A 14183-nucleotide genomic window follows, 5' to 3' on the forward strand; every position below is an offset into this window, starting at 1 on the left:
AAGGAAACAGATGCTACCATACCCAAACAGACCAGAAGTCTGTGCAAGCCACTGTTCTTTCCCCAAATTCAAAAAACTAGTCACTTCCAAGTCAAATCCTTGTAATTCATTTAACTGCTATACCATCCCCTGGTGAGGCAGAAAGAAATATAGCTAATACTTCTTCCTGACCCCACCTCGACGGTCTTATTGCATCTGTAATTTTATTTTTGCCACTGTATGCAACTTTAGCATGAAAGGCATACTTTCATGAACTTCTTTAACTACATCCACAAATATATAATTTTAACAAACATTTGAAAAACATGATCTATGTTGGTTAAAGACAGACCAAGTTATACACCTGCAAAACAAGGGATTCTGATATTTTTTCATAAGTTACATTTTCAAAATTAACTGTTTTCAGGCAAAGTTTTCATAAGCTTATAAGGGTATTTCTAGACTACATGGCTCCGTCAGTGGGGCCATGTAGATGAGGTTTCTAGACATAGGGAAATGAAGCGGCGATTTAAATAATCGCTGCTTCATTTACATCAAAATGGTTGCCGTGCTGTGCTGATCAGCTGTTTGGCGGCACAGCACAGTAGTTGACTGTGGAGCTTCCAGACAAGGGAAGCCTTTGTCGACCGCCCCATTATGCCTCATGGAATGTGGTTTACCGGGGCGGTTGACAAGGGCTTCCGCCCGCAGAGCGTCCAGACTACCGGGCTGTGCCGCCAAACAGCTGATTGGCACAGCGCGGCAGCCATTTTGATGTAAATGAAGCAGCGATTATTTAAATTGCCACTTCATTTTCCTATGTCTAGAAACCTCATCTACATGGCTCCGTTGACCGAGCCATGTGGTCAGACATACCCTAAGTCCTCTCTAACTGTTCTTTCAGTTCTTTTTAAACTGTAACCATCTTGAAAATGAATATCCTAGTGGTCTGATGTGTGAAAGCTCTTAGTTTAAATTTTCACGCATCTTCATTAGTGTGAAATTGAAAGTTGCAGGGAAAAATTATCTATCCACTTTCAACAGAAAAACAATTATACATAGGTTTCCATTTATATGATGACATGACATGACAGAACTACCCATTCACAGTAAGAAACTTCTTTTATATTGGTATATAACTAGCATAAGTGACAGCTGACTTAGGCTTGGAAAGTTGGAATCTAAGGGTATGTCTAGACTACATGCCTCTGCCAACAGAGGCATGTAAAATAGGCTACCCAATGTAGTCAGTGAAGCGGGGATTTAAATATCCCCGGCTTCATTAAAATAAAAATGGCTGTCACGCAGTGCCGGCTCAGCTGATCATCGGCACAGCGCGTGCGAGTCAAGACACCGATCGGTCGACAGGGGAAGCCTTTGTCGACCGCTCCTGTGAACCTCGTTCCACAAGGCATAAGGGAGCAGTCAACAAATGCTTCCCGTCAACCAATCCACGTCTTGACTCGCGCACTGTGCCGACGATCAGCTGAGACGGCACAGCGTGGTGGCCATTTTTATTTTAATGAAGCCGGGGATATTTAAATCCCCGCTTCATTGACCAAATTGGGTAGCCTATTTTACATGCCTCTGTCGGCAGAGGCATATAGTCGAAACATACCCTAACACTGCTACCTACATAACCCAGATCTCCTGATTCCATCCTGCAATTGGTAGAGCTTTTCTGGCACTCTGAAGGAAAAGCAAAGCATTATTTGGCATTAAAACAAAACAAAACAAACACACACAAAATCCTTACCTCTGCAATTTTAGCTTCATAATCATTGGAAAGCTGAACACAGACTTCCTCAGCCCTTAACTGACATGCTTTTGCTACTTTTTCTTTCCATCTTGCTTCACTAAGAGAGCGCCAAGCTGCCCAAACCCTCTTCATCAAAGCTGTCTGGAACTGTCTGTCCGCCAATTTATTTGCATATGCCTTAAATAGTAAAATATTGCCAAATTTACGTTTCTTTTAATGAGCACCTTGATCTTTACATAGAATGTGGTAAGTTGTTTTGTAATATTAAATGGATTATAGTGTAACATATGAAATATTGTAGTTTAAATGCGTGAGGTTTAAATATACTTTAGCTGACAAACCACTACATATACCGCTACCACTTTAGACTAAGGATGTGCATGAGTAGTTGACAATCTGATAAGCAGGAGCTTTTCGGGTAGCACTATTGTCTACTTGATCACTATTTCCCCCACCCCCCCAAACCACTCTGCACTCGTAAAGGGACAAAGATGCTGGTTCAATCTCTGGTCCACTGCCAGGTTTTAGGACAACTCTCCCCCGCCGCATCGCCACATTCTGAAAGGAACAGAGCAGCTGGTCCCGTGGGTCTCAGCACAAGACTCCTCCCTGCTGCCATTCTGCATTCTTAAAGAGACAGAGCAACCAGTCCCACAGGTCTCAGCAGAAGCCATCCCTTTGCTGCTCTGCATTATTAGGGACAGGGGAGCCTGTGTGCAAAGATCCTGGCTCAGTACTGGTTGCCCACCTATAGCAGCCCAGCCTGACAGCCAAGGGAAGTCCCCACTGCTACATTGGCAGAGGAGCATTCCATTCCATGCAGCCCCAACTAGGCTGGCCAGGGACTGGGAGACACTGGAAGTGATAGCTGTAGCTGTGCTAAGAGACAGCAGGCAGTGGACAGTCTACCTCAATTTCAGCCCACCTTGGGAGGGAGGGCTGGGAGAGACAGAAAGTCTGATCTCCAGCTGCACTGGGCAGCATGAGAAGGGAGTGGGATTCCCTTTGAGCCCCAGAGGGCTGTGGGAGGAGGGGGCTGGGAGAAGAGAGGTAAGTTCTGGCTGGACAAGAACTTCAGCAACTAGAGTGTCCTTTCAAAAAGGAATTGGGGTATTTGTAACCTGACACTATGAGCCCCAGCTTAAGGGCTGCCGTGACACTGTGACTAGGAGAGTTGCCTATTCCCAGACAATTTCTATGGGTTCCAGACAAGTGACTACCATTAGGTTTTACAATTTGTTTGGGGACAGGGCCAAGCTTTGAAAGTCAATAAGGGCGGTCACCAGGTTTTTGTTTTCTAGTGTAGTTTCTTGGTTCTTCAGAGTGCCTCAGTGACCCATAAGTAAAGTAACAAGCACAACTGCAATCAGGATTTGCAGGATGAAGACCTTATTTACATTACAAGCAATCTCCACAGCAATGTGTTAAAGTGCTTTGTTTCCTTTGGCAGGAGGGAAAGGTTTCTTAGTAAGCCTACTATGTCTGTCTCTGTGAAATGCAGTGAAATCAAGAAAGGTTTGCTTTTTTCCACAGGGCGCTGGTCTGCAGCATTTGCAGCGTGTGGGTCCAACACACTGAACCAGCGTACTTTCGCTGCTGGCTCCCCTCTCCCTAATAATGCAGAAGGCAGTGGGGAGAAGGAGGGGCCCTTGTGCTGAGACCTGGGACCAGCTGCTCTGTTCCTTACAGAAAGCAGAGCGGCAGCAGGGAAGGGGCGTGAGGGGAAGGAGAGGAGGCTTATGTGGAGACAGGTGGGATGGATACTCTGTCCCTTTCAGAATGCAGAGTGGCAGTGGGGTTGGGAGGAGGACTGTCCTGAGACCCGGTAGGGGACCAGAGATTGAGCCAGTGTCCTTGTGCGGTGGCTCCTCCCTGTCCCTTTAAGAGCACACAGCAGCAGCCAGGAGTTGAGATCCAGCATGAGCCGGAAGTGAGCACTTTAATAGCCCTTAACGACTAGTTGAGTAGTTGATGGAAATTCCATCAACTACTCAACTAGCAAATTAATTGCTACTTAACATCCCTGCTTTAGATGTGTAAGGTACTTGTACGGAGTTACTGCAAGAACTGCATAGCACCTGCAGTCATAATGGTAACTAGAGAGTCATGTGTATCAGTTGTCATTGTTAAAATCAAGTTTTACTAGAGAAAGAGAGCATGCGCTTTGAAGGCTTAAAACTCGTACCTTTAAAAAAAAAAAAAAAACAACAAATTGTAAAGTACCTGACACTCAAAATATTTTCTAAAGTGGTAACAGGAAATCCACTTATCCACTTGATATTAAAACAAAAGGAACAAGCTGAAGAAAGACTAAGTAGCCAAAATATGTCCAAACCAACCTCACAGCTACCAGCAGACTACGTGGGAAGGGAGAAGAAAGAAAATGATCCTCCCTTATAGCAGCCAGAGATGTTGTGTGTGAAGTGGAGCTTCAGACTGCTCAGACACCATCCAAAACATTATTGAAAATTTGAACCCAGAGAGTCCTTATTAACAGCTTAGTGTGAGAGGGGTTTGGGCACTGACCCTGAATAGTAGGGCTAGTATGTTTAGTTTGCCTGGCTAACAGAACTTCCAAGGTCTACAGGAGAGTAGCTGACAAAGATGCTAAGTAAGAAGTGTGGAGACACAAAATATAGAGGAGGAGAGGACAACAGAGACCTTACTTGCAAAACCAGCACCAAAATCAACCGGTAATAAGAAATGCATTTTTCACAGACAAGCAATGGCTTCAATGACAGGATTTTAGAGTGAATGTTTCTATTAGTGCTCCTGCAGATACTGGGAAGATATCATCCTTACTAATATATAGGTAATTGACAGTGTGATCAGCTACAGTATATTTTTGTAATTAGTAATAAAAAGAGCAGATTTCTGATTCACTTGTCCCTACCTTAAGCATTTCCTTAAGTACCAAGTTCTTTTTTGACTGGGTACTCTTGAACTTTCTAAATTTTTTTGTCACAAAACCAAAATAGAAAAGGTCTCCTTCCTTTTGATTGCAGTAAGAGCTGCACTAACTCTGACCCTTTTCAGTTCAGAGGCTTATCATCATACCTTCGGTTTTGCACACATACCTCTTGTCTGGCCTCCACATGCTGAATCCGCCACCGGGTAAATTTTTTCATTAACTCTATCCTCTCCTTTTGTTTATCTAGCGCATGGGATAAGTTAGTGATTACCTGCCAAAATATTTATTAACAGAAGATTTAGATAGATATTTTTATGCTCTTTGGTGAGTGAATGAAAGTATTCTAGCTGGATGGGTTACTTATCGTTTTAATGAAATACTATGTCTTCTACTATGTCTTTTCCTTAATATGTCAAGCAGAAGAACAATAATTTAAAGTTCAGATTAGGACTAAAATTAACTCAAATTCATCATTAAATGACACTTACACACCACTAAGTTTTTAAACTGTGTAACTTAGCAAAATTAAATGGTTATTTCCCCCTCCATCTGCAAACTTATGTCATGAATGCTACACTGTGGAATAACTGAATTAAAAGAAAGCAAAGACTTTGAAGGATACACAGACTTTATCTTACTCAAACACAACACAGCAAATCAAAAACAGATATGATTTGTTTTATTGAAAGTTTGTCTTAAGTGTAATGTTAGTTCTTAGTGTGATGGTCAGAAAAACTGCTGGTCTCTAAAAAGTTTTACTACAGTCTAGCCAAAGATAATTAATCTGCTGAAGAACTATTAAGAACTAAACATCAAACTAAGATCTATGGTTGTGCCTGTAATGTCTCCACCATTAGCTACATGACAGCTACAATTCCCTGGCTCATTTCCAAACAGTCCTCCCAGGACTTCTTTACCTCAGGCCCTTTCTTTTTGTACCTGATAGTGTTTATACCTCCCAGACCTTTCAAAGCACCTTCTTACACCCAGCCCCTTAAACGCAGTGAGCTAACAGAAGGGGAGTCTTTTTAACCAGTAATATAAAAATAAAATTTTGCAACCCACCTAGGGTCCAAAATCAAGGCCAGACCTCATTAGTGCTGTGACCCCGTACACCAGGCCAAGTCCCACAACACAGGAGCTGTCACTGCAAGGTAAGTGCAAGGTGGGTTTGCTTTCCAACACCCATGGCCCCAAGCCTCCTCCACACCAGAGTGTATAACCCATCTTGGGATTGTAATAACTGAGCTGACAAACTTACCATAATTGTGAATATATGAAAGTTCATAGGATATTACAATAATCCATAACAAATGTTTACTGAAAGCAACCTGATCTACTTTCTATCATGAATGCTATAAACAGGTTGAAGAGGATGAGACAAAAAAAAAAACAAACAAAAAACCAAAACAAATTGGTCCTAAAAGAAAGGCCAAGTTGATACGATTCAAGGACTATGCTTCATAAAAACAGAAGATGTGGCACCAGAAAGTAATAAACCAAAACTGGTGTACCAGATATTAACCCTAAGTGGTGGACAAAATATTGAGGGAATGGATTATTTCAGCCGTGGCCAAACCGAGGCTCATGAGCTCTTCCTCCCCACGCCCCAGGGTGCGGCTCACGAAGCCCTTCCTCCCCTCGTGGCTCATAAGCCGCCCCTGCGCCCCCAAAAATGGCCCTCTCCTCCCAGCTCCCTGTGCTGACCTGGGCAGGGGAGCTGTCCGGCGCGGCCACGAAAGATGTAGAATTAAAGATGGCGTCAGCCAGCAGGAGCCTAATGTGGCCAAAAAGCCTCTAAATGTGGGTTTTTTTGTTGTTGTTCGACCAAACCCAACCGGGGGCTCCTTTTAAATGGGCAATTCCCTTTTTTTTTTTCCCCTCGACAACTTTGCCCCAGCTTTTCCCGCTGGATCCATTGCTATCTTGGCTCTTTGCCCAGAACGGGGGCTATTTCATCCTTCACTCCCTTTTCGGGTCCTTAAAGGAAAGTTTGGGAGGCAAAATGAAAAGTCAGATGAAGGCTACTTAAGCAAGCTTCATCATTATGGTTGCCGCCCTACCACCCTCTTCTTGGGCACAGGCCTTTCATATCTTTGTCTTGAGGGATATCCTAATCACAGCAAACCAGAGAGAGATCGAAATGACATGGCCACCCCTACCAGCTCCATCTTAATTCCAGCCATCACTCGAGAGGAAATGGGATTAGTCTACAACATCAGAAGCAACTCCAGCCCAACTCAACTACTTTCTCTTTTCTCCAAAATGTATTAATGTTACCATCTTTGATACCATTTAAGAGAGACAGTTAAACACAGGGTGTTTTCCTTCTAAAACTCTTTTCAGCTAAAGGGGAAGGGAACAAAAACTTTTGTTAAACAGAAAACCTCACTTAATCTGTAATAAAAGATTAAAAAGATATTTAATGATGTGTTTGCCTGGATACTAAGAAGGCTGAGGTCTCTGTATACAAACCCCAGACCGTGTTTAACACTGTTTAATACTGAACAGTAACTGGGTTAATGTTAATTTAGATTATATAAACAGGGCAAAGATGTTAATACCGTAGGACCCACCACTTGGGAAACACTGTGCTATTAATAATTTGCTACATAAGTATCGCTTAGATTGGACATTAGGTTGGACATTAGGAAAAAGTTCCTAACTGTCAGGGTAGTCAAACACTGGCAGAAATTGCCCAGGGAGGTTGTGGAATCTCCATCTCTGGAGATATTTAAGAGTAGATTAGATAAATGTCTATCAGGGATGGTCTAGACAGTATTTGGTCCTGCCATGAGGGCAGGGGAGTGGACTTGATGACCTCTCGAGGTCCCTTCCAGTGCTAGTATTCTATGATTCTATGACATGGCCAGATTCCTGCCAGCTGACTGGACATGGCTGGCAGCCCAGTTAGCTGGTTACCCAATAAGCATTCTGGAAAACCTAATGCTTACTTGGTAACTGGTTAAATCTTTTACATCCCTAAAATCAATAAGATGAAATTCTGTGCAGACGTGCAAACTACTAAACCTTAGAAGGAAAAATCAAAATTGGGAATAAGTGGCTACGCAGTGGAACTGCAGAAAAAGTTCGGGGGTTTATAGTGGACCATAAAATAAATGAGCCACAAATGTAATGCTGTTATGAACACAACAAATATTATGGCGAGTTTATTAACAAGAGTATTGTCAGTAAGAAATCACTTTCCATGTCTTCTGCTCTGCCTGACAATGGTAAGGCCTCACATGGAGTAGTGTGTCCAATTTTGTTCATACTAAGATATGGAAAATCTAAGAAGTTAGTCAAGTACTGGAATAAGTTTCCAAGGCAGGCTGAGGAATTCCCATTACTAGAAGATTTTCAGAACAGGTTAGATAAACACTTTGTCAGGGATGGTCTTGTATACTTGGTCACCTCATCACAGGGCAATGGATTGGATGACCTGCAGAAAGTACCTTCTACTCCTACATTTCCATGATTTATTCCATTAATATACATTTATCGTAGAATAAACAGAATAGAGTTACTCTGTAATCAAAGCAATTAGCTAATGATTAGTGCAATATTCCTATACCTCAATGCATAATTTAAATCATGCAGTAGTGATGGATGTTTGTGGAAAATATATTTAAGAAAATTTTGCTTTTTGAGAGAGGCTACATTTATTTCAAAGATACTATTAAAAATATCTTAAGTAAGGCTGATCCTTCTTTAGTTTTTAAACATTAACAGGCTCAAGTGCCATGGAGCACTGCATACACACGGCGCTACCTGCATCTCCCTGCGCCTGGCAGGCATATCTGTACCTCCCTGGCCACGGAGGTTAGAGCCAGGCCTGGCACAGGTCGCAACCGTGAGGGGTGGGGGGGGGGGGGTATTAGAGTTGGGGGGCAGGGAGAAAGAGTCCAGACTAGTGGTGGGGACAGGGAGAAGGGACCCTGGCTGGCAGGGTGGAGGAGGAGGGGAAAAGGGGCCCAGGCTGGTGCATCAGGGAGAAAAGGGACCCATGCTGGAGATGGGGTGTGGAGGGAAAAGAGACCTGGGCTGGCACAGCCACAGCTTAGCCCTCCCCGGTGGCCGGGGGAAGGGAGGAGAGCCGGGGTTGCCTACCCCCCTGTAAGAGGAGGATTGGAAAGCACAGTGAACAGGGAGCAAAGCCCTCTAGTAATTACCAGTCCAAAACAGTGTGGTTTTCATGAAAGAGAAACTATAAATTAGAGATAAAAATAAATTGTTGCCATTGGCATTAGAGAACACACAAGCATTACAGGAATGGTTTACTGACAATGTGGTTTGATTCTCCTATTGCTAAATTTCATCCCAATGGCTACTCTGATACTTCTTTTCTGGGAATGCAATCTAAAGTTATTTATTTGCTTACATTATCTGTTGCAAACTGAGTTCCTGATGTGAAAGTACAATTAAGAGAGACAAGCATTCAATCTCAGAGAATTCTAAATATAGAAGACAGAACAAAATAAGAATACCTCATCCTTTCTACCAATGGAGATTTCGTAAGTATGTAGCAGCTCTCTCAAATTCTCCATCTGATTGTTCAGTTGTCTCATGTGCGCAGAATGTTTCTCTTTTTCTTGTCTCATTTCTAGCTTGTGATGTTCAATGAAAGCCATTTTCCATTTTCTTAGTTCAGTCAGAACATTTGTCTGAAAAGAGCAAGTAACACTAATGAAACTAGGAAAATTATTCTCCCCAACTCTTTTAATCCTAGAAATTTACAGCAGTTAATCAGACATCAAAATTTACACTGAATCTTGCATGTACATCTCTGTCCCGTTACAAGATGGACTGAGACATCTAGTTATGATCACATACAATATTTAATAATTATACTGCTATTAAAAGTGTGTAAGAAAGGAGGAGAATCCAATCATAATCTAAAAATATTTTATTTTGGTGCCAATGTCAGTGACACTTGGAAAAGTACCATTTTAATTTGAATGATCAAGCCAGCAAGAAAGAGGAGAAGAGCAAAAATCAGGTACTTTAGGTAATTAAGAGGAAGCCACTCCTACAAGACATCCAGCTCCATTCAGAGGGAGCCAAACTCCAAGGAGTCCAGCAGAGCCCACTGTTGTTACAAATTCCACTGAAAGGGTGCTGATCCTGAGAAATCCAATAGAACATGAATGTGCAGATGTTCAAAATATGACCATTCTACTGTGACTGGAGTCTCACACATGTGGAGTTTGGTCACTGGTGGGAGGCTGGAAGAATATTCCCATTTGATAAATGTTCTTGACAGACAGTTTTCATCCTGACAGTGGCACATGCATCAGGTTTGAAATTTAAGGGGAAATTTCTGGGAGCACAGATACAGTAACACTTATGGCTGCCACTGCATGAACAAAATAGATTCTTGGAGTATTTAGTGTTCACTAGTCAAAAGGCAAACAGATCATTAGACCATCTCTGTGCAAGTTCAGTATGTTTTCAACTACTTAGCAATCAAGTAGCAGGAGTTAAGTTAGCTAATTACTTAGGGTGCATCTACTCTGCATCTTTATTTCGAGATAACTTGCGTTATTTTGAATTAACAGACAGCTTATTCCGAAATCTGTAAACCTCATTCTATGAGGAATAATGCCTATTCCAAAATGGCTATTTCGAAATAAGGGGTGTATAGATGCTCCACTGCTGCTATTTCTAAACAGCCCCTCACCAGGGCCATTCTAAGTTATTCCTCCCCAGTGCCTCCTGTGGCTCTAAATTGAGATAGCACGTCTACATTAGGGAAGCCTGTCTTGGACTAATTTTGAGGCTTCTCTGCATTGTGGACGTGCTACTTCAGAATAACTATTCCAGAATATCTTATTTTGAAATAACTGTGCAGTGTAGACATGCCCTTAGATTCTATTTTCTGCCGTGTTTCTACCAATGCCACAATAGCCAACCATTCAATATAAAGATAATACGTTTAGTAGAAATTCAATACCTTAAGACTTCCACTCCAGAGATCAAGTATGCTTTCTATCTGGGTCACTTTTTCATCTGCAAGAGTTAACTCAGTCACTATAGTCTCATCAATCTCTCTTGGACCAGATGAGGACCCTTGTGAAGAAGTCTCTCCTGAACGAACAGGGCAAAGTCCTTCCATGTCTGCCTGTGAAGGCTCCTTTACAGACGTTAAAACTAAAGATAAAACAAAAATGTTAAAAGTTGATTCCTGAGTCTTTAAAGGGCTTAAATTTACTATATGAGAGAGTTTGAGAGTCTGTTTGTTCAAGAAGTCCTACTAAACAGTAAAAGCTACAACCACCAAATTCAATATACAGTTTCCTCCTATCAAAACTTAAAGCAAAGTAAGGTTTTGGTTGTGCCAGGAAAATGGAATGTGCCTGGAGAGGGATTGCTTCTCATAAAACCATACAGAAAAGAGATAATCACAAGGATGGTGGAAGGGTATAGCTAGAGGCATGCTCCCCCTCATTTAGGACTGCCCCAGTCCCAAGCCTCTCCCCTATGTATCCTTTAGGGAAGGTGGAGGCTGAAGTTACTCCCTCCCCCCCATATGAACAATGCTGGCTGTTCCCCTTCATCAGGGGGTGAATGGAAGTGCACAGTTTGTTGTTGCATTCCTTACTCTAGCTGGGGAGCGCAGGGGAGAGACAAACCTGTATGTGCCCCAGCTGGGACACATGCATTGCTTCTCCAGCTGTGCCCACTGAAGCTTCTCACCTGGCCCCAAACTGCTGTGGTACGAGGACTGAGGTTGTCCTCTCTTCCTGGAGCACCCTGCATACTGAACCCCTCATTCCCAGAATAATGATTCAAATGAAGCATGCACATTTTAATTTTATTTTCCAAAAAATAAAATTCACAAGTCTCAGAAGGGTAATTGTGTTAGTTTGTATCTGCAAAAGCATAAGCTTTTGTGGGAAATTATAGATGGTGCCATTGCCATTTGGTCGAGTTAAAGAAACCACATTGGTCTCGGCCAGCCAGGTAGGTGCACTCTGTATGAGCAAAGGCACACTAGGGATGTTAAAATTAGATTAATCAATTAATCGAATAGTCGATGGAATTTCCATCGACTATTTCATTAGTCGATAAGGGCGCTTCCATTTTGAAATGTAGCAAGAAACCACCCGGCTGTTGCTACATTTCAAAGGTGGAAGTGGCGCGCAGCATTCTGCCTTGGAAACATACATTTCAGAGTGGAAGCGCCACATAGAGTCTGGAGCCAGTGGGGGACTTAAGTCCCCTGCTAGCCAAGGGCTCCACATGGCATTTCAATCTTTTACATTTCAAAGGTGGAACACTGCCACTGTGCCTCTGCCCCCTCCCACAGAGCTGGAGCCGGGGGAACCGGCTTTTAAGCATCTTTTAAAACTGAGGGAACCTGGCACATTGAAGGGAACGTGTTCCAAGACGGGTCTGTCAAGAGGGCCGAAATACCAGACATTTTTAAAAAGAGTACAAAAAAGGAGAGAAAAAACCAAAAAGGTAAGGGTTTTGTTAAAAGGAGCAAGAAACAAAGGGAGAGGAGATGCTAGTGTTCTGTCTTAAGCCAAAGGTGGTAGAGAAGGAACTGGGGAATGGTTGACAGCGTGTGCTAGTTAACTTCTCGCCATAGTGCAAGACTGAAACTGCACACGTGGTGCCATCTGGAGTACTGCTGCTACAAAATCTTCAAATGTAAGTATAGGGTGCTGAAGCACCTATAGGGGAGCACCAACAGGGATACTCTTCAGAGAAGATTCTCTCATAATTTTGTATATGGATAAAATCTCTGCTAGCCTGGTTGGGAAGGCGAAAACTCCAAGAACTAATCCTAGCCTGGTAACTCCTTATTTTCCTATGTACACTGTGAATAGATCAAGAGATAGATGTGAGAGCTGTAAGTTAACCAAACAAGAAATAACTTGCAAAGAGAGAGAGACGGGACGGGAGACGGGGGGAGTAGGGTGTTGTCAAAAGAGTCAAATTGCAAGTTTCCACCTCAAATTTGTTTGCACTGTAAATCAATATACCATGGAAATCTATTTTTGACCTGCCAATGTTTCACCCCAAATTTGCACATTTGCCTTACCTTATCAATCATAACTACATCTTTTTACATGTGGATAATCTCTCTTATTCTATTGCAAACCCTAAGAAACAGGAAATGCTTCTGTACAATCAAAGAAAATTCTATCAAAATCTGGAAGAGAAGGGATTCTGTTGGTTTTCATAGTAAATACTTGGGGCACTCTAGAAGTAATAGGACTTGAATGGCACACGGAAGAAGGAATATTTAAAGATATAAATCAGGATATTTTTTATTATTAAAAGAAATTGCTAAAAGGGGGGAAATTCCAATAATGAGGATCAGTACTGAAATATAATCCTTGAAATGAATCCGAGTCTCTGATAAGAAAAGTGATAGAAATGCAGCCGTGTTAGTCTGGTCTAGCTGAAACAAAAAACAGGACTATGTAGCACTTTAAAGACTAACAAGATGGTTTATTAGGTGATGAGCTTTCGTGGGCCAGACCTACTTCCTCAGATCAAATAGTGGAAGAAAACTGTCACAACCATATATACCAAAGGATACAATTACATTTGATTTGTCCTTTTCATATGTGTTCATTTTTTTTAATTGTATCCTTTGGTATATATGGTTGTGACAATTTTCTTCCACAATTTGATCTGAGGAAGTGGGTCTGGCCCACAAAAGCTCATCACCTAATAAACCATCTTGTTAGTCTTTAAAGTGCTACACAGTCCTGTTTTTTGTTTCTGATAAGAAAATGATTGAAGAAATTTGTTATACATCAATGCCATCTACTGGATATTGATGGAAGCAGCAGAGAAACAACTCAAAGCTAAGCACTTAATTAACACGTGACCAATAGAGATCAAAGATGGCCACCTCCAACGAGCTCTGAAATTCAGGTATATATATAAAACTATATATACACCCCCACAAGGGAGACTCTAGATTTGAATGAAATCACAAGGAAACTATAGAATCCTCACTGCAACAGACAGCTGGACCAATGGTAAAAGGCTAAATAGTAATATTTCATATCAAAGATCCCCCTTTTGTTCTTTAATATAAATAATTGTAAGTTAACTTAAGTCTACAACCTCTACAAGAATCTCAACTATTTTAGATTTTACTCTTTAGTAAGTTCTAGCAAACTACCTACAGATTTGAACAATAACCTTTATGCAATAAGTGATCATAACTCTATCACATTTATAATGTGCAAGCAAAATAATACCCAGACTGGTATTTTATATACTTAGTGCTTTAATACAGCTAATTTCACAAAGCTGAAAAAAATATAGGGCAAATCCCCTAAGAGGAAGAATTTAAACCAGAAAAAAGTGTGAGTAAATGGGAATCACTTAAAAACATCAGATACACTCATCCCCACAAACAATCACAAACCCGCAATTAAGGGAGAAGGCTACATGGGATTAAAAAAACCAAAATGTATTATATACTAGAGGACTGCAACCTGCTCGCTATGCTCACCAGCCCCCTCCCCCACCCCCCTCTCTCTGGCCAATGTCACTCTGTCGCCT

At 41.8% G+C, this 14183-nt stretch overlaps 1 protein-coding gene across 10 annotated transcripts in view; it reads right to left on the reverse strand.

Annotated features, from left to right (window-relative positions):
* Nucleotides 1-14183, reverse strand: part of POC5 (POC5 centriolar protein) — a 47897-nt gene that overhangs the window by 11983 nt on the left and 21731 nt on the right. For all 10 annotated transcript variants that reach the window (XM_006124265.5, XM_006124261.5, XM_006124258.5 and 7 more), the window contains 4 exons: nt 10603-10799; nt 9137-9313; nt 4816-4920; nt 1736-1915 (listed from right to left, as the gene is read on the reverse strand). In XM_006124265.5, the coding sequence (XP_006124327.2) occupies nt 1736-1915; nt 4816-4920; nt 9137-9313; nt 10603-10799 (659 nt within the window). The remainder of the gene's footprint in view (nt 1-1735; nt 1916-4815; nt 4921-9136; nt 9314-10602; nt 10800-14183) is intronic.

The sequence above is a fragment of the Pelodiscus sinensis genome, chromosome 6 (genome assembly GCF_052426305.1).
Source record: "Pelodiscus sinensis isolate ZL-2025 chromosome 6, ASM5242630v1, whole genome shotgun sequence".
In the NCBI taxonomy this organism is placed as follows: Eukaryota; Metazoa; Chordata; order Testudines; family Trionychidae; genus Pelodiscus; species Pelodiscus sinensis.